The 24,107-nt window shown below is 37.7% G+C and overlaps 2 protein-coding genes across 6 annotated transcripts in view; both read right to left on the reverse strand.

Moving 5' to 3' along the window:
* LOC122664111 (transcriptional repressor ILP1) overlaps positions 1-5,191 on the reverse strand; it is a 17,668-nt gene extending 12,477 nt beyond the window's left edge. For both annotated transcript variants that reach the window (XR_006333287.1, XM_043859810.1), the window contains exon 1: positions 3,943-5,191. Coding sequence is in view for 1 of the 2 variants with exons in the window: in XM_043859810.1 (XP_043715745.1) it covers positions 3,943-5,163 (1,221 nt within the window). In the remaining variant the exon portion in view is untranslated. The remainder of the gene's footprint in view (positions 1-3,942) is intronic.
* Positions 1-18,854, reverse strand: part of LOC122664112 (protein ORANGE, chloroplastic) — a 24,768-nt gene extending 5,914 nt beyond the window's left edge. For 2 of the 4 annotated variants that reach the window (XM_043859813.1, XM_043859814.1), the window contains exons 1-8: positions 18,537-18,854; positions 16,579-16,693; positions 15,388-15,504; positions 15,126-15,212; positions 13,930-14,006; positions 11,085-11,212; positions 8,424-8,560; positions 7,831-7,910 (exon numbers count right to left, since the gene is read on the reverse strand). In XM_043859813.1, the coding sequence (XP_043715748.1) occupies positions 7,833-7,910; positions 8,424-8,560; positions 11,085-11,212; positions 13,930-14,006; positions 15,126-15,212; positions 15,388-15,504; positions 16,579-16,693; positions 18,537-18,739 (942 nt within the window). In that variant the 5' untranslated portion in view covers positions 18,740-18,854 and the 3' untranslated portion in view covers positions 7,831-7,832. Of the gene's footprint in view, positions 1-4,925; positions 4,937-7,686; positions 7,911-8,423; positions 8,561-11,084; positions 11,213-13,929; positions 14,007-15,125; positions 15,213-15,387; positions 15,505-16,578; positions 16,694-18,536 lie in introns of those variants that run through there. The other 2 variants (XM_043859812.1, XM_043859811.1) reach the window with 2 other exon arrangements.
* Between the last annotated feature and the right edge of the window lie 5,253 nt (positions 18,855-24,107).

Raw genomic sequence — 24,107 nt, forward strand, 5'->3', positions numbered from 1 at the left:
TTCAGTTTGTTTTCGTTGCTTGCTGCTCTAGTTATTTCACTTCAAGATTCTATGTCACTATGACAATCTGAGATTCATCACTGGATAGCTATTGAAGATCGTTGAAAGCTGCCTTTTTTGGAAGACATTCCAGTCCCGCTTTGCTGATCATGTCTGTCCAAGTTTTGAAGATCTATTTTTTCAAGTTCTTGAAGGTTTATTTGGGAGCTGCATTCATATGTCAAGCTGGATTCTGCTGCAAGTTTTTTTTCCATTTTGTTCAAGTTGGGCATTAGTACCTTGTATGCGCCAACTTGAGGGGGAGTATTAGCATTATTTAGAGTTCTTTTTTCTTTAGTTCAAGCTGGATCTTCTTTCTTTACTTATTTGTATAGTCCAGCTTGAGGGGGAGTGTTGGAATATGTAATCCAGAATATCATGAGGGTATTCTGGTCTTTTGGGAATTAGTTTATTTATTATGTTATTAGGTACAGTCGGCTATGTGGGTTTAGTCCCACATCGCCTAGTTTAGTCTCTTTGTAATTTCCCGGGGCTTACCTATCAATGATATTATTCTAAGCCATTATTTTCTCTCTATTCCTCTCTTCTCTTCTCTCTCAAGTTACTGGTTACAAGTCCTAGGTTTCTACATGGTATCAGAGCTGTTGTAACCAGTGATTGATTCTCTCTACATGTTAGCATTATTAGGAGTTCTTTTTTCTTTAGTTCAAGCTGGATCTTCTTTCTTTACTTATTTGTATAATCCAGCTTGAGGGGAAGTGTTGGAATATGTAATCCAAAATATCGTGAGGGTATTCTGGTCTTTTTGGGGTTAGTTTATTTATTATGTTATCAGGTACAGTCGGCTATGTGGGTTTTAGTCCCACATCGCCTAGTTTAGTCTCTTTGTAATTTCTGGGGCTTACCTATCAATGATATCTAAGCCATTATTTTCTCTCTATTTCTCTCTTCTCTTCTCTCTCAAGTTACTGGTTACAGGTCCTAGGTTTTCTACATGGTATCAGAGCTGTTGTAACCAGTGATTGATTCTCTCTACATGTTAGCATTATTAGGAGTTCTTTTTTCTTTAGTTCAAGCTGGATCTTCTTTCTTTACTTATTTGTATAATCCAGCTTGAGGGGGAGTGTTGGAATATGTAATCCAGAATATCGTGAGGGTATTCTGGTCTTTTTGGGGTTAGTTTATTTATTATGTTATTAGGTACAGTCGGCTATGTGGGTTTTAGTCCCATATCGCCTAGTTTAGTCTCTTTGTAATTTCCCCTCTATTATAAATAGAGGGGCTTACCTATCAATGATATTATTCTAAGCCATTATTTTCTCTCTATTTCTCTCTTCTCTTCTCTCTCAAGTTACTGGTTACAGGTCCTAGGTTTTCTACAAATACCATCATAAATCTAGGCAAGGCTCACCATAATCCGAATTCCCAGAGTTTCCTTCCCGCGAGAGGCTTCTATTCTATCATGAGGATATAAATGAAATTTTGGATGCTGTTCTGGGATATGCTGAAATGCTCTACATGTCAACTCAACTCCATAAGCATTATCCAAATTGTGTGGGGCTGGCTCACAAGAATCCTGTTCAACCATTCTGCTCTAGTTAACAAAATATAAATTGTTAATTCACAATTACTCCTGTATGTGCTCATTATTTGAGCTCACGATATCTTCAGTCTCGCCCTTGTCGTTAACTACCTCTATTTACAACATGCCAACATCCAACTCCTCAGCAGTGCATTGAACTATCTTTGTTTGCATCTCCAAACCATTTGAAGCAACTTTGCCGCATTTTGTTACCTATTGGAATTACTCCTAATTTTCCTTGAATGTAATTTTATCCTTCCTAATCCCCCATACTTCCCATATCAGCATCCTCATTTCAGCCAACCTCAACTTATCATGTACCGTTTTTGCATTGCCCAACATTTGGCTCTGTTGAACTTTTCTCATCTTCCAGGCATCTTATAAAATTACTATTTCACCTTTGGCAGTATATGTCAGTCACATGACACTCCAAAAGCCTCTTTCCACTACATCCAACCCTCTGATTCTATCAGCAATAACCTCTTAAGTTCCTTATTTTCTCACTTATGATTGAACCGAGGATACTAAAATTGATCCACTCATAAATAGAAAAAGAAATAAAGACATCTATCAATGAACACATATGCAATGACTCTAATATCTAACGCATGCATATGAGAGAATAGAAATCAAACTGAAGGGATTAAAGATCACAAAGTGGGCAGGCAGCAATTCAATAAATCTTGTAAAAGAGAGCTTTATCACATTTTCAACTTTATAACCAGCTCTTACCATGAAATTAGCCCAAGATTGTACAATTTCTTTCCACAAGCATTCCCCAAATGTGGAGTTTACCCATCTTGGAGCCCAATAAACCACAGGTAGTATGTTTATATTCATCATTTCATCACAAAGCTGATTCCTCTAAATCAAAAACATCACAGCTACTTCCCAAGTAATGACTTTTTCCTTGAAACCCTCCTACTTTTACTATACCTTTCAGTTCTTAGGCCCTATCCAATTGTGAAATGAAATCTCCTCCGGTGCTCTCACCCCTCTAATAGAGCATCTTGTCAGCTTCTCCGCCTGCCCCCGAACTGATGCCACCATTTCTAAAAGAGAAATACAGTAAATAAGTGACAAGAACCTTCTCAACTAAGGCAACTCCCACCCAAAGACAAATACCTATACTTCGATATCACCAGGTGATCCTCAACTCCTTCACTCACTAGATTCCGTAATGTGGCATTTTTTAATGTTAGCCGGTTAGCCCAAATAGGGAGGCCAAACCAAATGGAAGGCATCCCAGTATATAGGGTCCATGACAAAATCGAAGCAATTAGATATGTAGGGCCAGAACACTATATTAGATTCAATGATTTTGTAAGTCTCTGGAGTATATGACTACACACAACCACATGACTGTGGCCATGAACACACACAAAAGTAAGTGTGCGTTTGTGGAGAGAGAGATGCATAACATGAACAAGAGAGTACCACATGAAGTTATACAAAAGGAACCTTAACTCCCTTTGCAATTACAGCATTGTAAAAGGATGTAACAGTGAAAAACCCACTTCAGATCCCCCTTAAACAACACTTGTTCTACTACTCTAACTGCTTTATTTATCTTTTGGGGATTGAATACTTTCTGGAATTGATATATAGTATAAGATTTAAGACTTTGTGCTAATTTTTTACGACATCTAAAGAGAACATTCTTGCAGTCATGTTTGGGCTTTGATAAAAAACATTAGTTTTTTATTCTTTTTCTTGTAATATATTAGATTCAGGGGAATTCAAGAATATATAGATTTTTTTTTCTCTTTCTGATCTCCACGGCTACTGTGTTGGTACAAAGCACACTGTCCACATCACAAGGTGTGGTACATCTATACAATATGTTTCGCTTTCAATAATCAGCATGTGCGATGCTCAAAAGTATCAGGGTTGACTGAATTATCACTTATTTTTAATAATAGTCAATTTTTAGGAGTACCCGGAACCTAGTCTTCCCCTCCCCCTCTCCACTCCTTGCCCATCTTTGTCTTTTGAGTCCTTTCTCAGTCCATGTTTTTGAAAACCACATTGATTTCAAAATTCCGCCATATGGAATTTCTGCCATATCAACTTTTGCACCTCATTATTAATTTATTATGACCTAGATATATAGCATGGACATAAGAGCATCTACTAAAAGCATTGATATGAAGCACGCAAGCTTGCCTAGGATAAGAAACTTATAAGAAAAAAGTAATAGTGTTTTGCGGTTCTAGAATAAGTATATAGTGTCAGGTGAAGTTATAATCAAGATCATAATAAAAAAAAGTCAGAATGACCAAAAAAAAATTACTGACAGCATCTATCACCTAGCAATTATATGCTATTTGAGAAATATAAATGCAATTTCAATAGCATACCTTGAGCCTCCTAACATTTTCTTGAATAGCTTGGCTAGCAACCTCAGCCTGTTGAGTAATAGACATCACCTCTGCGCTCCGGGACACTCCAACAGCCCCTCCTATGCTCGGACCAATTGGCGTTGTTAAGGATGACTGGTATGTAGCCCCATTGTAGCCGAAAGGTTGCTGCTGAGCAGTATGACTATGAACCACCGGTATGCTGGTACTCACTCTAGAAGAACCGTCATCCACCCTCTTTCCCAGCCCCTTCCGGAACTGCTCTTCTTCCCAAATTTTCTCTTCCTCATCTTCATCATCCTCAACTTCAAAGTCCCCATCTTTCACTAAACCAGTCTGCTCCATCGACCTTCCATTAAGAGTCTCAAAGACACCCTTCGCTCCATCCGTCCTGTCACCAAGCATTGCAATCCTACCCTGAAACTCAGGCTCTTCATCACTTAAACCTTCAGCCGCCCCATGGTTACTCCCTCCATCTAAAGAAATAAAATCAGGGGCCGCTGCCCGGGACTGCCGGAGTCGTTCCCTCTGAGCCCTAATTGCATTGATGGTAGCTTGATCTGGAATTAAAGAACCAGAGGAATCCCTAGCTTTCCCAATACCCATTGAAGCCAGGCGATGCTCAGTCTCATCCTTATCCTTCTTAAATGAACTAGAACTCCCTCTTCTAGCATTAAGCTTTTCTCCAAGTTCCAATTCTTCTTCGTCATCCCCCTCGTTCCCTGCGATATCCTTGTCTTCAACAGTGGAGATAGGCTTGACAAGGCCTTTCAAGACGACCACGGGTTCAGAGGGAGGTTTTGGTTCGGAAGGAGGACGGGAGCTGGCTAGGGTACGTGTATTCTTCTGAAGTTCTCGGAGTTTCTCCTTGGTGTATTCACCAGCTTGAGGCTGAACGTTGGAAAGAAGTGAAGGAGAAGCGGAGGAGGGACGATCTTTCAAGGAAGTTATCTTGTGAGATGAGGTGGATGACTTGCTGAGACGAGAAGCAGACCTGTCTCTATCGGAGGAGGCAGCTTTAGAAAATGCGCGAGAATGGGATTCATCTTCTTCATCGGCAAAGCTGAGGAGCTTTGGGGCTTGTTGATGATGCTTCTTAGGCTTGGCAAGGGTGTCTTTAGAAGAGGCTTTGATGGTAGCAGCGCTGGTGGTTGTGGCGTCTTCTCCATTGACATCGTCGTCTTCGGCTCGCCGACGGAAGTTCTTCGATCTACTGCCCATCTTTCAGTCTTCTGCATGACTCAATCACTCTCAATAGTTAGTTAAAACGGGAACAGAAAACAAAACAAAAAATTGTTTGGTTCAGCATTTTTAAAACGGCTCAGAAATTGAACAGGAAGGTTAACAAATCGAACTATTTCTACAACACTCAATGAGCAGACTACGGAGAAGGGGAAGGGACTTACCGAGAAGAGACTCGCCAGCTGCCTCTGCAATCAACTGAGAACAGATACTCACCTCTGCTATTAAATGGGAACATAGACAGGGAAGAAGAAGGGGGCAGTTAATACCCTTTGGGAACAGAGAGGGCACTCGATTGGGAACTCGCCGGCCGCCGCTGCATTCGATTGGGACGTTTAGACGGAGAAGAAAAATGGGCAGGGGGCTAGGGTTTCAACCAGAGAATCCGAAAAGCTGAGAAGTTCTTCGATTTCGGCAGTCAATGGACTCAAAGCCCTTTGAGAACGGAGATGGCAGTCACGGACTCGATCGAGAACTCACCGGCTACCGCTGCAATCGATTGGAACATTCAGACGGAGAAGAAGGAGCAGATAGCTAGGGTTTTAAAAGACCAAAACCAGAAAATGGGAGAACTTGAGACGGAGAAGAAGAAGGGATCGATGATTTCTTTGGTTTTTTGCGTTTTTACTTTTACTTTTGTTCTTTATTTTCTTAGCGTTTTTTATGATGTATTATACGTCTAAGACGTATTATACGTATTTATTGCATGTTCCTGAAATCCGCATCTTTATCCTTATCAATGATTTATACGTTAGAAAATGTATTTAAATTATTAGTATACATACCCGTATAATACATGTTTTAAACGCATATTTACTAAGAGAAAAATAAAAAAACTATGGCCTCGATTAGGGATGTCAATTGATCAGGCTCGGTCGGGATTAATTGGGCTTAACCAAGCTTGAAGCCTACATCATGACCGCTCATTTCGATAATCGGACCAGGCTTGGATGGGCTCGCTCAACTTATTATCAAGTAGAATTGGGCCTTAACCAGGCTATGGGCCTGTTTGAATCTAGACGGTCTTTAAACGGGCTTTAACGTGCAGCCCTAAAGAATTTGGCTAGCCCTATACAAAAATTATTAAAACATCAAGAAAGAAAAAAATTTATTTGTTTACCAAAAAAAAACCCAAAGAGAAGATAAGTCTGTGTTGATTGTGGGTGTGAAAGTATAGATGTTAAGGGATTTCATTTTGAATTTTGATTCTGGTGCAAAATGATTTATACAAAGAATGGGTTGTGTTGCAATTCTATGAAGAATCAGTATTGGTTGACACTTAAATGATTTCTTAGTGATTTATTAATTGTTCAAGTGTTCAACTACCATCCGCACTTGGAAGATAATAAACTGTATATTAGTATAGATCAAATTCAAATGAATTTCTTGTGTGAACTAGGAATAGGGAAAATGTTCTACTTTTTGGACAGTTATCTGCACTCCCATTCTTTTAATCCAACCAATATTTATGTTGGTATTAAATAAAGGGGAGAGGGTTCTTGAGCAAGAGGCATAGGGAGAACATCAACGAGGTCTGACAAATTGGTATTGTACATTGGAGGGACAGGATCATTTCATGTGAGAAGAGAGCTAGGCACAGAGGTGTTAGCGTGTCTTGCCCCAATGGCTTAGAGAACCTTTTTCCTTAAGGCTCCGTTTGATTTGACGTAAAATTTAATAGAACGACAAATTTTACATGTTGAAAAATTTTCTAATGTTTATTTTCATTAAAAAAAAAGGGTAAATTATAGACCACCCCCTGATTTTTGAAAAAACTCAAATCACCCCCTGGTTTATACCCCAAAAGAACAAATTAATCCCTAACATTAATTTTATGCTGTTAAGTGATGATGTCAGCCAATTTAATAAATTTAAATTTCTAAACTATCCTTGACCAATGTTGAGGATGAAGGGTAGTATTGTAAATTTAATTCTAATGTTTTAATACAAACATAAAATACTCCTTTCACACCAATAACTAACAGTAGACTAACAGTGTTACTGTAGAGGAGGACATTTAAGTTTTTTCAAAAACCAAAGGGTGATCTATAATTTACCCAAAAAAACACCTTGGAACACTTTTCAACATTTAAAATTTTTTGAAGTGAAAATTGTCAAGTAATTACATTGAAACAAACAGAGCCTAAATGAATTTAATATAAAAAGAAGTTTCAAATTGCTTCCTTTTGAGTTATACTTGTTTTGTTTTTGAATCAGATATTTTTTTGCAAAGCATATGAGTGGAAAATCTTTTGTCCCTCATTGAAAATGAAAGAGAATGAATTGAGATTTATATATTGAATCTATGAAAGAAATGCTCACAATGCTCTCATATCTCCGGCGGGATTCAGGGTCTATTCTCGTGCCAAGACAGAGGTAGGGCATAGTGAGCATCCTAATAAAGTTTCTTGACTCAGCTACACTGTCATTTACCCTTATTCAAATAAAATAAAAATAAAAAATAGGAGTATCAGAGTCGCATTACATAATTTCATAAAAGGCTTCAGATTGCAAATGCATGTATAATATTGACATTTCCCTGTTATTGATCTTGAGCAAAGTTAAATATGTACAAGACTGCTTTAGTTTCACCATTTGACATATCTGAGACAGTTAAGACATCTAAACCTGTCTAAGAAATTGCACCCTTAATCAAATGGGTCAATTCTTGGATCATGCTCACTTGCCATTGCCATCCCTGTACAGAGGCATGTAGGACACATGACCTGCAAAACAATAAACAACTATGAGAAAGAATTATAGAGATTGAAAACGAGGAACCATTAGTAGGACTAATAGGAAACAGTTTGGAAGAACAGACTAGTGTGCACTGTTGAAGTATTTAGAAAAGAAAAAATAAAAAAGACTTGACAAACCCATGAAATCTGAATGTCTGAATAACTGAGCAACTAACAGAATTTTGGTATCAAGGCAAGTAACAGAATTTGTAACCCAAATTAAGCCTAATGGCTATTAGCAGGCTGTAGTTATTTAGACCAAAAAAGAAAATGAGGAAAAGATAATTAAGGCTTTAACATAAATGAAATGGAACAAAAAAGATCTGTGTAGCTGAGTCAAGATACTTCATTAAGGGTCAGATAAGTGGGACCCAACCCTGCCATGTGTGCCATATGGATGCAAAAGGCATAGTGGACCTTCATTCTCCCATCCTAATGCAAGGAACCCTAAATTAAGAAAGGTGAATATAAAAATAAAATGAGACTTTTGCATTCTCCCACCTTTCCTGAGCCAGAACAGTTGGAACATCTTTCGGTTCTAGGTGGTGATAGAGGTTTATCACCACCATTAACTGTAGCCAGTGGCTCGATAAGAACAAGAGATCCTGTGCTTGAACAGCGAGCACAAGCAAGATATCCTGCATCAAAAATTAAATCATGTGTGAGTATAACTAAGTAAACAGTCCACACTCAATCTTCTTAACCAGGACAATGGTCAATTATAGTGTTTTAACTAGTGATTTTATGTGTCTCATAAAATAATTCCACAGTTTAAGGTGATCATGATGATGTTGGTTACTCACTGATGTGGTTGACTGGAACTGTAATTGATATCGCTAGCACAAAAATGTGAAGCGCAATTTAGGGGGAAACAAGCATCAGGTGAGGTGATGAATCTGCTGTTTTGAAATTTTGAAATTGAAGACACCAGAGAACTAGCAATTTTAAGGATTTGAAGGTAAGTTTAGGGAATAATATCCAAGGAGTTAAACCAAAGAGGGAAAAAATCCAAGGTGTCTCATAGAGCTGGAACAAGCAGAGCCGTGATTTTAGTTAGTTGAAAAATTCCTTACATTTTATCACTATCCAAAGCAAAACCTCTACTTCTAAGAGGTTAAAATATAAGGACTGTCTTACAAAGCAAATGCAACACTAATGTACAGAGACACTTGGCATGTATACTGCAGTAATGGTTTAACATTAGGACCTGTTTTGATAGTACTTCATTATATGCTTCTGTTTTAAAAGTTTTTATCTATAATGGGCTCAATCATAAGGCCCAAATTTAGGTCTATAGGGGGCACACGAGATTAGTGTCCTAAGTGTTTAGAGTTAGATTAGGATACTTGTTAACGAGATTTATGTCCTGTTTTGTCAGTGTTAATGCTCAAGTCCATTAGGTTAGTTGTTATTTAATTCTGCTAGAATTTCTGTAAAGTGTTTGAAGTTTACTCAAACACTGTTGTTGAGTTTTTTATATAAGGATGTAAACCTTATTAGATTACACAGTAGAATAGAGAAGCGTGTGAGCTGTGAACTCTCTCATCTTTTAGTTGAGCTCCAAAAAATGGGTACAAAATCTTCAAATTGGGGTGCAGGGTTTTCAAAGGGAACTTCGAAGTTTTCGGATGAACAACAAATGATGGCAAAAGAAGAAAAGCTTTTTTGGTCACTGCGAGGAAGTACTGGCACATGTGGACATGGAAGAGCAAATCTTGGAAGTTTGCGTCAACAAGGAAGGTAAACTGATTGATCTTTTGATTGTTGAACCAGTTGAATTTGTGCTTCCAAGTTGTGTCTTAAACAGCAAACTTCTTGTTGCTGATTTTGTAACATTGGATAGTGAACTGTTTTAGCTTAGGCCTTGTATCAAGTATGATCTTGAACAGAGCTGATTGGAGGGTAAGGATCCATGTAGCAGACCCCATTTAGTTGAGATAAGGCTGAGTTGTTGTTGTAGATAGTGAACTGTTCGTAGGCTTCACTAGATCGAGGAGGATGGTTGCTATTGCTCGTGCATTGAAGATCTTCCCATTCTACAAAACTTGAGAACAAATTTTCATGAACCAAGGGGAAATAATGGAGCAACATTAGGACCTGTTTGATAGCAATTGGTAATGGGATTTTGTTTCAATTTTTTTTATCTGTAATGGGCTCAATTATAAGGCCTAAAGTTTAGGTCCACAGAAGGTGCGAGATTAGTGTCTTAAGTGTATGAGTTAATTTAGGATACTTGTTAGCTAGATAGAGCTATGTTCTGAATCTACTTAATTAAATTAGAATAAGAGTGATTAGGAGTCCTTTTATGAGTTAGTGTTAATTTTAAGTCCATTAGGTTAGTTGTTATCTTCTTCTTCTTCTTTTTTTGACAGAAAGAAGGTGGAGAAACGCCTCCATATTTAAAGAAATAAAAGAAAGATTTCCTGCTGTGAAGAATAGCAGGATTTACAATGAAATTAGGTGGTTCAATCCACGAAAATTTTAGACACACGCACAAGAGAAGCCCCTTTGCAAGGACATGAGCTTCAAAATCAAATCACGCTTAACAAAACAAAACCTAACACTAACAAAGCACCAGCACAAAGTTCTAATATCATCAACTATGCCCGATGCCCAATCTAAACCATCAGCAGACCCATTAAACACAGAAACTAAAACTAGAGAACCCAAAATACAGCACAGATTCTGGAGATTGTTATCTAATTCTATTAGAATTTCTTTAAAGTGTTTAAAGTCTACTAAATATTACTTTTGAGTTTTTTATATATGGATGTAACCCCTATCAGATTACACAGCTGAAAAGAATTTTATTTCTGAAGCATTTGAACCGTGAGCCTTCTCCCCTACCCCTCTCCTCTTTTCCTCACGTAATGTTCACGCTACTATTCAGAGCCCCATAAGAGCCATTATCTCTTCTCTTTCTTTCCCCATCGCAGGCTGTTGAAATCAACAAACCAGCAAGCTTTTTAAACCCTCTTTTATTGGGAAAATAATTAGATATGGGCATGTGGAGCAGCCGATCTGATCTTTGATTCCTAATCTGGAATCGGGGCTTGCAGGCTGCATCAATACAAGACCTAAAACAGTGAACAAATAAGAACTATTTTCTAAGGGCCAAGGATGTTAAGATCCACACTGAAAATAAATTTTCAAAATACATACCAGTTCCAAGACAGTATTTGCATCGTTTATGCTCCTGTTGTTTGACATTGTTTACTTCAACCACCATCAAGGCTGAGATCACCCCAACTGCACCCCCTGAGAATGATGCCACTATAGGATCAACCTGACTGCACATTTGCAACAGGATAATTTAAAATGCCGTAATCAACCTTGTTTAAATGGTTAAATGTCAAAAAAATATTACCCTCTCCATGTGGCTATTAGAGAAGTAAAATGTTGCATCTAATGCATGGACTAAGTAAGAACCAAACATTGACATGAACTTCTAAGGCTACGTTTGGTAAATGTCTGAACAGCGTTCAGAACTGTTTTTCCGTTCTTTGGGAACAAAAAAACGCCATTTTGTGTTTGGCTTACTGGTTCGTTTTTTTATTCTTTAAAGACCGAACCGGGCATTTTTTAAGTAAAAGAACGTTCTTTACAGACCGTCTTGGAGACGGTCTGCAAAGAACAAAGAACAAAATCGAGAAGGCTATCGAGCAAAACCTGTGACTTCATCGAAAGAAACGCAACTGCGAGAAGAGGAGGGGAAGGAAGAGAAGGGAAACGCTCGAACCACCTGCAGGTACAATGGTTTCTCTCTCTCGCTCTCTCTTCCTTTCTCTGTGTATCTTCCTCTCTCATCCTCTCTTTCTCTCTTTGTCTCGCTCGCTCTCTCCCTCTCTCACTCTCTATCTCGCTATCTCTGTCTCTCTTTGCTCGTTCTTTCCCTCACGCTCTCTCTGTCGATCGTTGTTAGATTGTGATTTTGGCGAGGACTGAATTTTTTCCTCCCATTTGTGTCTCAGGAATCTCAGGTTTTGGATCTACAACCGTAAAATTAGAAGTACTCGCCGAAAGGTATGATTTTGGATCTGTTGAAATAATTGATTTTTAGGTCTGGATGGATGTTAGGGATTTCGGGGATTCTGGTTTGTGAAGGTAGTAGATCTGTAGTTCTCTGATCTGTCTACGTAATGGTTGTTTTACTCGTTTTTTTTTTTTTTTTTTTTTGTTTTTTCTGGATGAACTCTCTCTGTCTTCGTAATGGGTTGTTTACTCCATTTTGCCCTTGGTGTGAATTGACCGAAACTTTTGGGATAGATGTGTTTTATCAATTTAAACTCGAATCTAGCTTTTGGTGCAAAGACGATATCGTTTGATCATTATTTTAGGTAAAAAATCTGTTTGCAAATCCCCTGCTTCAAATGCAATTTTGATTGTGTTTCTATTCAAATTTGTGTCCGATCTTGGCAACATATGACTCAGAAAATCAGCTATTAGACACCCATCTCATATAATCAGATCCAGAATTTGGATCTGGCTGATATTCTCAACAACTGTTCTATGCATTAAGAGAAGGAACCGACCAGGATTATCAGTCTATCTGAATTCTGGATTTTTCTCGGTGACTTTTCTCTCAATTCTGGAAATTTTCTCTGTTTTATGTCCTGTTCTGTGGGTACTGATTTGCACATATCAGAACCATCTTCTATCATGTTGTTTTCTCCAAGTTATAGATAAAAGAGTAAGGGTCTAGCCCTCCATGAATTTGATAAACCCTTAGCTCAGTACTTGTAATTTTCTGTTAGATGTAGGTGCTTTATTGAGATGCAACAGCAGCCTCTGGATGCCAAGATGGACTGGTGGCTAGTCAAGTTCCAGTTAAGAGGCCTAGTCCATAACCTTTCCTGCTATCTTTCTTCTTCTTCTTCTGCTCCTTGTCGATCTCAGTTTTCTGTTGTTTACCCTTTCTTCACATACTAGTTTCTTATTTCTGTTTTGTTTATAAGTTGAAGAATAGCACTGTTCCACTCTGTATTAGCAACCGGAAACTGAGATTGAGAAGGAGAAGAAGAAAGATGTGCAGTTTGAACTAAATACCAAGAATAGCACTGTTCCTCTCTTTATTTTCTATTTCCAACCCCTCTGTTTGAACTGAACACCAAGAATAGTAGCGAATGCTACTTGAGGATTTGAAATATTCATATGGTAATTAGATGTGAAATATTCTATTATGAATTCACAGATTGATAATCGAGGATGTGGGTATTTCAAATGGATAGAAAAAGACACGACCTCATCATCTAGTCAACAAACTAATGTCTCAAGGGTTTGTCCATCAGTGTCAACAGCTGTATCTGCTACGCCTTCATCGGAATTTCTGAAAGGTTATTGCAAGAGTGCAATTACATCGGCAGAGAATCAAGCCAAGATGTTCAAAGACATCCTTGAAGGTCTTACCAATCTAGACCTGAAGAAAGAAGAAGATTAATACAACTTTTAAGGGGTTAAAGTAGTACTAATTGTTTTAATTAACTATATAACATACTATATTTTAATTTATGGTAAGGTTGGTTTAGGATTTTATATTTTAAATTATTTTAATATGTTTTTATAAGATATTTTTAATTTAGGTTTGTTATGTAAGACAAATTTTATTTTATTTCCTTGTGTGGATGACATTATTGTAATTAATATAAAACACCATTCAGAACAGGTTTTACCAAACACCATTTTCGTTCTGAACGGCGTTCTTGAGACCGTTGCCAAACAGTCATTTTTGGTCTCAGAACGCCGTTCTAAACAAAGAACGCAAAAGAACGTTCAAAACAAAAAACGGGCGTTCTTTGTTCAGACATTTACCAAACGTAGCCTAAGTACTGGCTCTCTATGGTTTTTTTTTATTCTAACAAATAGTTCTTCATATCTTATGGTTCTCTCAAGGAAAAAATAGGACAGGAAACCATTTCTTTTGCAACATGAGGATAGAAAAGGGTACAAATACAAGAACGAGAAAGTGAGCAACATATAGAGAAATTATGGATTGAGATAAGGAATGTACCTTAGTTGCATGGGCAGATGCACACTATGAATAAAATCTGCATAAGATGTGCCCCCAACCCCCAGTTTAAGCTCCAGCTGACACAACAGCAACACCAGAAACATAAAATCAGATGGAATTCATGTTCCAACAAAAATTAAGAGCGCCTCAATAGACGAGGTGTTCCATTATCTCCTGAGGCCACCCCTCATGATTTGCAAAGATCACATCACTTGATGGAAAAGCAAATTGAAGGACTTCCATTGTTAGTTACTACATACATTGATGCTTTTCCAGTATAAATTTTAATTATAAATCATCATTACTTTTCCAGTCTGAGACTTCATAACACTAGGAAGTATTTAATGCTTCCTTATATAATTTCTCAATATTTAGTGCTGTTTCTCCATGATTGTGACCAGCATTCTAGTCCCAAGCTATTCTGAAACCTTAAGCCGTCAACTTCCCACCCCATTATTAATACCACCTAGCAATACAGCATACCATCCACCAATACCATCCAGTCACCTCATTAATAACACCTGTCCCCACAGCCAGTTCCTGATTCCAACTGAAACTCTAAACCTCCAATCCCATTTTATCCCTATGAACAAAACTAAACCTCCCTTATATCCTTCCATTATTTCCTTGTTTACTTTACCCTAGAACACCAACCAGGCAGTTTAGAATACCCGTTTTTTAAGTATCTATAATCCTTCCATGGTCATACATCAAGACATGACTGCTTACAATTTAAAGGAATACAATGGCCTTAAGGAATAATGGATTAGGATTCATGGAACCACCCCAACTGGTTAGGATAAGGTCTAGTTGAGTTTAGTTGAGTTGGTGTCCCTATCTGTTCCTATACCGCACCTACAATTTGACAAAACACAGCTGAGAATGGATTAATAAGAAATATTAATCTAGTTATGATAGCCAAAGTTCTAACATCAAGGATCGCATATTCATGCAGGTAACTTTTCCTAATTTCCTTTTTTTGCTTAGCCATATGTAGTTTACTAGTAATGACAGTTATAAAATAAGGACGTTGGAACTCCTTTTTATAGGTAAATAACATAATTGCAGTTCATAAAGTTGCAATGGAATTAAACTTAGCAACTCCATGGCATGAAACAAGAAAGGCTAGAAAAGAAAAAATTAACATATGGAGGAAGCTACAAAAGTCAATTTATCCAGTCAGCAAGAAAACTTACAGTAGGAGCAAGAAGGCCACCAAAGATGATAATTGAAACAATTAAAGAGAAACAAGTAGCATAGTACACCTTGAGATTGGCTGAGCTCTGTGTATAACATCCAAGTTTAGTAACTTCACCGAAAATTAATTGAAGGACAAACACAAGCACGAATTTCCTGCTAGATGACTCAGTGATAAGTTACAAAGATGAGGCATCTGAAGGAAACAAGGATTGCTGTGTTATACACCCCAACAAAAACATGAGACACAGAAAGGCTCACCAAGGGAGGCAAAAATGGAATGAATGATGGGAAATTAGGAAGTTCATTTTCTTGCTCATCATTTAGGATTCCAAGTTCAGCACTCCTAATTCTCTGCTGAATCCTTAGCCGACGAACCTGAAACATTTATTGAATAACATAGTATAAAAATAACACAAACAGGAACCAACCATGAATACTCATTTATAATAGATCATTTTGACATACAAACACAGATTTATATAACTATTAATTCCATAATGAAGCAATGTCTCTATTACAACCCTTAGGTTTCCAATGGATAAGAAATTCTCAAATGCATTCTATGAAAAGGTAAAAAAAAAATAAAGGAAACCAACAAAGGAGAAGAAAAGAGAGAAGCGAATAGAGGAAAGAAGAACTACCGATCGGAAGAAAATAGAGAGCAGTCCAATCAGTAGGTATGCCTAGTACATATAAGCACTGAAATAAAATAAATTACAATAAAGTCCCTGGTTTATGTGTATTTACACACAAGACCAAAATAATAAGCCATTGCTCAAATTCACAAAAAAAAAAAAAGAAACCATTGCAAAAATACCCCTACGTTTTAACATAAAGCTTTAATTCTTAACACTCCCCCTCAAGCTGGAGCATATATATCTTCTATGCTCCAGCTTGAAACAACCAGAACATAGATAACCAGCAGGACCAGACTGAATAAATATATCAGAAGAAGAGGCCAGTCACCAACAACCACACCCAGATATGTAGCAAACAAAAGAACAAGAAGAAGAAGAACCTTAGATCTGATCAGAGATACCAGCTGCCATTAGCAGCAACAGAGAGAAATCTTCATTAAGAAGAAATCTAGACAGCCACGAACAATATAAGTAGCAGAAAATAACACCCGTTGGCCAAGAAATAAAGCAGTAGAAAATGAAGAACTCATCGCTGTAGGCTACAAAACATCAACAACAACAGGCAATAAAATAGCAACAGTAGAAGATGAAAACTCAATGTTGCAGGCCAAAAAATCCAGAAAATCTTCAGTAAGAAGAACTGATACAGGTAGAAATATTCAATAAGAAGAAAACTAATTAGGGAGAAATTTTCAATACGAAGAAATCCAATTAGGAAGAAATATCCAATATCTTATTAATTTAGCAAAAGAAGAAGAAAAAAATCTCACAGCCAAACCTAAATGAGATGAAAGTGCATATTGAGACACACCTCCTCCATGTGCAGGAAGATTTTATTTCGACGGCTTCGAATATTGTCCTGAATTTCTTGCAGTTCCATTTTGGCGAAATCTTGCACTGTCTCAGGCCCTTCTATGATACAAAAGCTGTATTTATAAGCACATGACAAGATAAGTCGAGGGAATTTTGAATGATAGTACATGAGTTGAAGTTATACTTGAGATCATTCCTAATTATATCTTAGCCTCCTGACAGCCAAACTCTCTCCCTCTCCCTTTCCTTCCGTCTAGGTGTTATTAATTTTTATTGAATCTTAAACCATTCAGATAAGTTCTCCTAGCTGCAAAGTTCTAAAGATGTACCACTGCTTCAGATTTTGAACTTGACTTGCAGCAACCTCCCCTCACTCTTTAGGCTATCTATCTATAATTCCGATTTTCAATGCTCGAAAACAACTTAACAACAACTTTAGTGATTTCACCACAAAAAAAAAAAGTAAAAATTGCATATCATTTCCAAAATTTGGACATTGGATAGTCGACACTTTCATAACAAGGTAGGTGGCAGTAGCCCTGATCCAAAATAATAATAAAAAAGAAAGATAGTTATTACGTCTCAAACAAATTCAAGTTTTCTCCTGCACAGAGGTAATGACAGGCATCCTAATGAATTCTGTGAGTCTTTTGTTCATTGCCACTTCAGTCACTTGTAAGTGCTTTTCATAGATGAAATATGAACATACATAATCCTGGCCTTCCCCACCCCCTGCAATCTTATACAGAACCATAGCTTTCTGAAGTAGAGTGAAAATTCAAACACAATTAGTTGAGAAAGTGAGTGAGAGAAAGAGAGGCCATAAAGGCACTTAGACTTAAGGACTATCTTATATTGTAAAAGCCTTAGTTACAATTACAAACATCATGTCTTCTGAAATCTGAGGTCACCATTGTTGTACAATGAGGATTAGAAGCCTATGCATACATTCATCGGGTCTCTTATCTTTATTTTTTAATTTTTTTAAATCTTTGTCCCGTTTTCCTTTGTTTCATCTATCTTATTATAAATACCTTTTATTTACTCTTCTGATACAGTTTTTACAGTACAAATAAAAAAGATGGGGAAAAAACACGAGTTTGGCCTGTCAAATTCCACATTACTCTTCGTCTAGAATGATGATACATATTTATCTTAATGTTAAGAAAGAATCAAAGATACAATTCTATGTCGTTGGTTGTGATTTGACTGGCTTAGTGATTTGATTCAATCTTTAGAATACTTTCTTTCAGTGCATATGGAAGAGGCATATGCCTGGTAGAAAGCTCTTACATCTTCCAGTTTCTCTTTTTATATCAAATCTGTGGACCATAGTAGACTAGTTTACAAAATCCTCCAATGGTACAATGAAATAACAATATCACAAAGCAAAACTTTGATAGCAAATTAATACCCTAGAATTTCCTCCATAAGAGTTTCATTTAAACAATTTGTTCAAATTCTTTATTAGCAGCCCAAAATCTTCCCAATTCTTCCCTGGTATCTTTAACATCTCTTCTTCATAGTAGACTAGTTTACAAAATCCTCCAATGGTACAATGAAATAACAATATCACAAAGCAAAACTTTGATAGCAAATTAATACCCTAGAGTTTCCTCCATAAGAGTTTCATTTAAACAATTTGTTCAAATTCGTTATTAGCAGCCCAAAATCTTCTCAATTCTTCCCTGGTATCTTTAACATCTCTTCTTCATAGTTTTTAACACTTCCTTGCCAGTTCAGGACAGAAACATCCTGAACCTTGCCCAGATTTTTGAAAGTGTGATTGTTAACTATCCAAGATTCAGTAATCGGTCTATTACTAGCATTTCTCCTCCTCTAATATCATGAAAAGTTCTTGACTCGCATTACCTATGATATCTAGAGAACCCAGCAGGGCTGAAATTTCTAATAACAGTGCATGAAAAAATGAAAAAATAAACAGAGAGGGATTACCCAGCAGCGTTCTTGTCAGGAGAATTGGAATCAACAGAAGGTGAAAAGGAAGAGGGTTCGGGATCAGCACCGACGGATGGGCATTTGAGGTCTAACTTGAATTTTCCATGAAAAAATCTTGAGTAGCTCCTAAATGGAGAGTTGGAAGGAATCTGAGGTTTCAGAGAAGGCCAAACTGCTAAAATTCGACCCGAACAAAGCATGTCTGAAACGCCCCAGTTTCCTGTTCTGCTCGTGAACTACGAGATGAAAAAATTATACTACAGTTTACAGGAACAGAAATATCTCTCCACTCTAAATCAGATCTGCCATTGTTGAATGGAAGTTTTATCAAAAAAAAAAGCCATTGTTGAATCGAATGAATCGCAGTGTAGACACTAGTGCGTTTGGTGGGACCATGGAAAAAATGCCAGTGGGCCACAGCAACAGAGGACGTTTGCCGCGTGGATTATTTATTTTATTTTTTTTTCAAGAAATTGAGTGGAGGCAGAGACTCGTTAGTTCTTAAGTTGAGGTCTTTAACAGGGAAACCTGGGACCTGTGCAGTCGCTCTATTAGACTTACGTAAGTCCGCCTCTTAAAATCGTCAGATCAGAATATTCTGTCGAGGTCTCAGGATTTAATATGTTCAGAGTCGGAGGCTTTCTACCTAAGTCGTTGGATGAAGTTTACATCGTGTGGTAAAGATAGACTGGGACCCACACATCCGCCATCACCACACGAAGAGGATAAAATTTTGGTGGGTCCCATATCAACAACAACTGGAATGACTCAAATCATGACAAGAGAGGCATTCATAAGGGTGGACTACTGTGGGGCTCATTGTCCTTGTCAAATCCGAAAATTAATTGCAAAAGGATACTGTGGGGTTTGGTCTTTGTTGGGTCAGGAAAAAAGAACCTCCTGGGATCTGTCTGTTTTTTTTTGGTAAATCCTGAGATCTGTTTGTTTGCTGGATCAGGAAATAAGATCCTTCCTTTGGTTCAAAAATAACTTTCTGGGTTTTCATATTATCCAAAATATCCATTTAGATTCTGTTTCTTTGGCTGTGAATTGGATACCAAGAACATTCCTGCAACTTGGATAACAGCAAAATTATCGGGATATCATTGGGGCTGTTTGGGTGATATGACAACAAATGAGGGTTGTTCCTCAATGGAAGTGGGAGGAGACTAGAATGAAGTTGATATTGATGATGAGCAAATTGATAGGCTGTTGTTTTTGTAATTGATTTCATGGAGGCAATGATTTAGATATTTGCAAAAGGGAAAAAGATTTCTACTTGGTGGTGCCCTCTCACAAGGAATCGTGAGATGGCACTCTGCCCCCTTGGGTAGATATCTAGGCGTACTCACCTATTGGCCTAGGCGCTTGAGTAGAGACCATGTGACCAAGTAGAGATCTCTTGCCCTTCGTAAAACTATAGTTCTCATTGATTGGTAAGGTTGCAATGGGCAAGAAGCCCATGTGAGAGAGAGAGATGCGTTAGCAGCAAGCGAAAGTGAGACGAGAGAAACGGTGCACTAGTTGTAAAGAGAGTGGGTTGCAGTAGAGTAGTGGTTGAATTGAACATCTAAGATGTAGATAGAGAATCAGAAAGTCAATAAGTGGGGGTGTAGCCGTGTAGGAGATTTCATCTCACCCCACTTGCGTAGAGAACCTTTTGACCTTTTTAATTGTGATAAATATATGTAAACCATTAAGAAATCATAGAAATATAGGAAAATATGAAAAAACTTCAATGGAAAAAAAAAAAAAGGAAAAAAGAGAGAACCACAAAACTATGAATTTGGTTCTTTAGTCAATGAAAAAGACAAGACCTATATCACATACAAGTGGCTATAGACCATAATTATTGGGGAAAATATCATTCCCTCCCCTCTAAGTTTGCCTAATATTAATCTAGGACCCAAGTTTTGAAAAATATCTTCCCCCTCCCCTACTTTATAAAGTTACTATCAATCGTAACCTAAATGACTAACTCTGTTAAAATAGCATATGAAAAGTCAATATTACCCTTTTTAAATTAGAATTAATGGGTGGATCCACCAACACGACCTTGGCACACATTAGCACCTTCTCAGCGGTGCACGTTAGCAAATTCCAATTACTTAACTTAAAGAAAACATTTTTTCTTTTAGTTATATTGAGGGAATCAGACAGATAATATTCCCCATCGTCTTCCCCAAATCGACAAACAGGGAAAAAACCCTATTAGGGTTTCAATTCACCCACCGCCGTCCCTTGTGGTGGCCAAAAGGAGGGCCGGCAGCCTCCAAAATCATGGGCGAACAACAACTGCTGCTGCTATTTTGGCTATCAAACTAAAAGGGCTACTCAACAGTAGTTGAAGGCTGGTATGAGATTAGGTTTGGTCTATGTTAATCAATCTCTACATCTGATCCCTATATCAAGAATTGGCATATCTTAGAATATATTCATCTCTTTAACTTGAAGTTTTTAGAATTTATCCCTTGTTATATTATCTCCACTCGATGGGATTCTTAAGCTCATCCATGTCTCTTTGAGTGTGTTAAAGTAAATCTCTTGAATCCTGAGTTCAAATCCTAATTTTGTTAAAGTGACATACTGATATGTACAAGAGTTCGGGTTGAAAGAAAATAAGGAAGAAAGTAGGGAAGAGATAAGGTAAGGAGATGGAAATGAGAAGCCAAATAGAAGTTGGGTGGAGGGTGGAAGGTGAAAGGTGGAAGTTGGGGTGATTATGGATGTTTGAATGAAAGATAACAAAAATCAAATCTCCAAAGCTTAATTTCAGTTTTAACAAACCAGCGGATTCTCTGTTTTTATATTTATTTCAGCATGGTTTGATTTATTACTTAAATCTGATTTTGTAACCTGTTCAGCCCCAACTTTTGGGACATCAAAGAGCATCTCGTAGGTAACCTTCGACCTTGGTTTGGTGGGCATCAGATCAATATCTTGGCTGCTATCTAAAATCACCCGAAACCTGCAAATTTTGGGTGTCGTTTTTTTGGGTTTTGGAAAGGGAGTGGGTCACGGTATGATGATAAATTTGGTTAATTGAAGGAAAAGAGATATGGGTTCGGTTAGGGTGTTTGGAGAATAAGAAGAAGAAAGGCGAGAAGAAGATTGGAGATGGAGATGTGGGCTTGAGTTTTAGTTTCGTGTGGAGAAAGAGATGGGTAATATCCAGTCCAAGAGAAGGATGGAGGAGCTGAGTTAGAAGATGGAAATGGGGTTCGACGGTGGTGGTGCTGGTGGTGGAAGAGGATCTGTGACGACAACGGTGGCGATGATGGTGGTGCTGGCAGAAGAAGAAGAACAAACGTAGACAGGAAGAAGAGGAAATGGGGTTTTGGGTTGAAGAGGGTAAAATTGGAATAAAATTACTAAGGGGACTTTGGGGTTTTAGAAAAATTGGATATCACTTAATGGCATTTTTTAATGGTTAGGGTACATTTGATATAATCTTTATAAAGTAGGGGAGGGGAAGATATTTTTCAAAACTTGGGTACTGGATTGATATTAGGCAAACTTCGAGGGGAGGGGGATGATATTTTCCCTAATTATTGTTAAGGAAAAGAAATGAGAGGAACGGGAAATGATCAAACTCGGTGAGCTTTATGGACTTGGGTAAAAGTATCGAATCACTTGCGATTTGGGAGGACTTGCAAAGTCTTGTCACTTTTAACATTAAGCGAGTCTTGAAGACTCTTGGCCAAGTTTTTTATTTTGATCTTTTTATATATGCTCAATTGGACTGACTTGCTTGAATCAAGACTTAGTTTTCCAATAGTTGGGATTTAGGAGGCAGACACAATGCCACAACATTTTTATCTTGAGTTTTTTTTTTCTTTGGTAAACATATTTTTATCTTAAGTTTGTGATGATTTATTATGAATTTTCTCTAAATCATAACTACCTTAATGACATCAAAGAAAATAAGCATTCCAAAATCGACTGGAGACACTAGAGGAGAGTTGAGGTATTGGGATCTAAAATCTAGGAAGTTGGAAGCTATTGATCCTTCCAGATCTGAGAAGCCTATGAGTTACCCTTCACTCACCACTTGGGAGTTCTACATTTATAAAGACAATGGGTCATGATTTTATTGTTTTTTTTTTTTTGGGTAAAAAGCAAATTTATTGATGGATAGAGCAAGAAGAACACATGGCATCCTAAATACATGACTCAGAGAGCCAAGCAGTAGAAACCGGCCAAACTGTCTTTCTTGCAACAGACCGGGCCTTCCTGCCTAGGATGTGAGCACATAAATTTGCTCCCCTAGAAATGGCAATGGTGTAACACGAAGGGATCTTGGCTGCAAGAGCTCTAATATCATGGATGATACTCTCCACAGTAGCTGGGGCTGGAGAGTATTGCTGGTTGATAATGGAAATGAGGAGCTCATTGTCTGATTCACACTGAATCGAAGAGAGAGAAGCGCCAACAACCCAAACTAAACCTTCTCTAATCGCAAGGGCTTCACCCACTAAAGCTTTTGAACAATGAGTTGGGTCATGATTTACTTGGACCTTCAATTTAAATGGGATAATTGGGGCATTTATATCAAATACATGGGAGAAAAGTTGAGTCCTACTTTGACACTAATACCATGTTCTCAATAATAGTCAGTCATTAACCAAAATAAAAGGGAAGATCATTAACCCCAAGGGGCAGCGCAGTTGGCAAGGGACGAGGCTTAAGGAAGCTGGATGTCCTGAGTTCGACTCTGCATCCCTCCTTGGGGCTACCCGCCCTGAGAGAAAACTCCCTCGTGAACATGGGGGGCCCAGTACCTCCTGGTTCGTGTGCGGGGTCGTGCACGAGCCCTGGGGGCTAAACAATGCATTGAAAAATCTAGACTATCAAAAGGGTACATAGACCACCTAGGGAGTGTATGAAGCGGAAGATAAGTGATTGAATATAAGGCTCAAATTTGATAGGTGGCCAATATAGATAGTTTCCTAATTACCCTGTGGTTAGAATTATCACTTCATCTTTCCAAGTGGCACAACTATATTAGTAGATCAAGTAAATTCTATGGTCTACATATACCAATGAACCGTTCACATTAAATTACTGTACCCACTAGGTGAAAAATATGATTGGATTCCAAGATATAGTGCCTTTAAAATTTAAAACACATAACTTCAAGTTTCAATCCTCAAGTATGATTTTAAGTATTGTGATTTGGGTTTTAAAGAGTAGAAGGTTTGCGGTTAAGCCAGATCCAATGTGGGTTTTATCAAATAATCGGCAATGGCTCAGATCTCAAAATTTCCCCCATCTCGGATGTTTCTGATGGCTCTGTTGAGATTATTCTTGATTTCTCTCATTTGGATTGCATTATCAATATGCCTATATACCATTATCCTATTCTCATGTGTGCAGGTTTTGCAAAATCCAATATAGACTCTTCAGGATTGGGTATTTTCCATTTTGCATCATGGTGATCTTAAATTAATAGTTGTTGGTTTTTTGGGGACTAATAATATTTTGGAGATAGAACTTTTTGGATTGCTTCAGGGATTATAGTATATTCATGATTTCCATATCAAGAAAGTTTGGCTAAATTCAAAGGAG

The sequence above is a fragment of the Telopea speciosissima genome, chromosome 6 (genome assembly GCF_018873765.1).
Source record: "Telopea speciosissima isolate NSW1024214 ecotype Mountain lineage chromosome 6, Tspe_v1, whole genome shotgun sequence".
NCBI classification, from domain to species: Eukaryota; Viridiplantae; Streptophyta; class Magnoliopsida; order Proteales; family Proteaceae; genus Telopea; species Telopea speciosissima.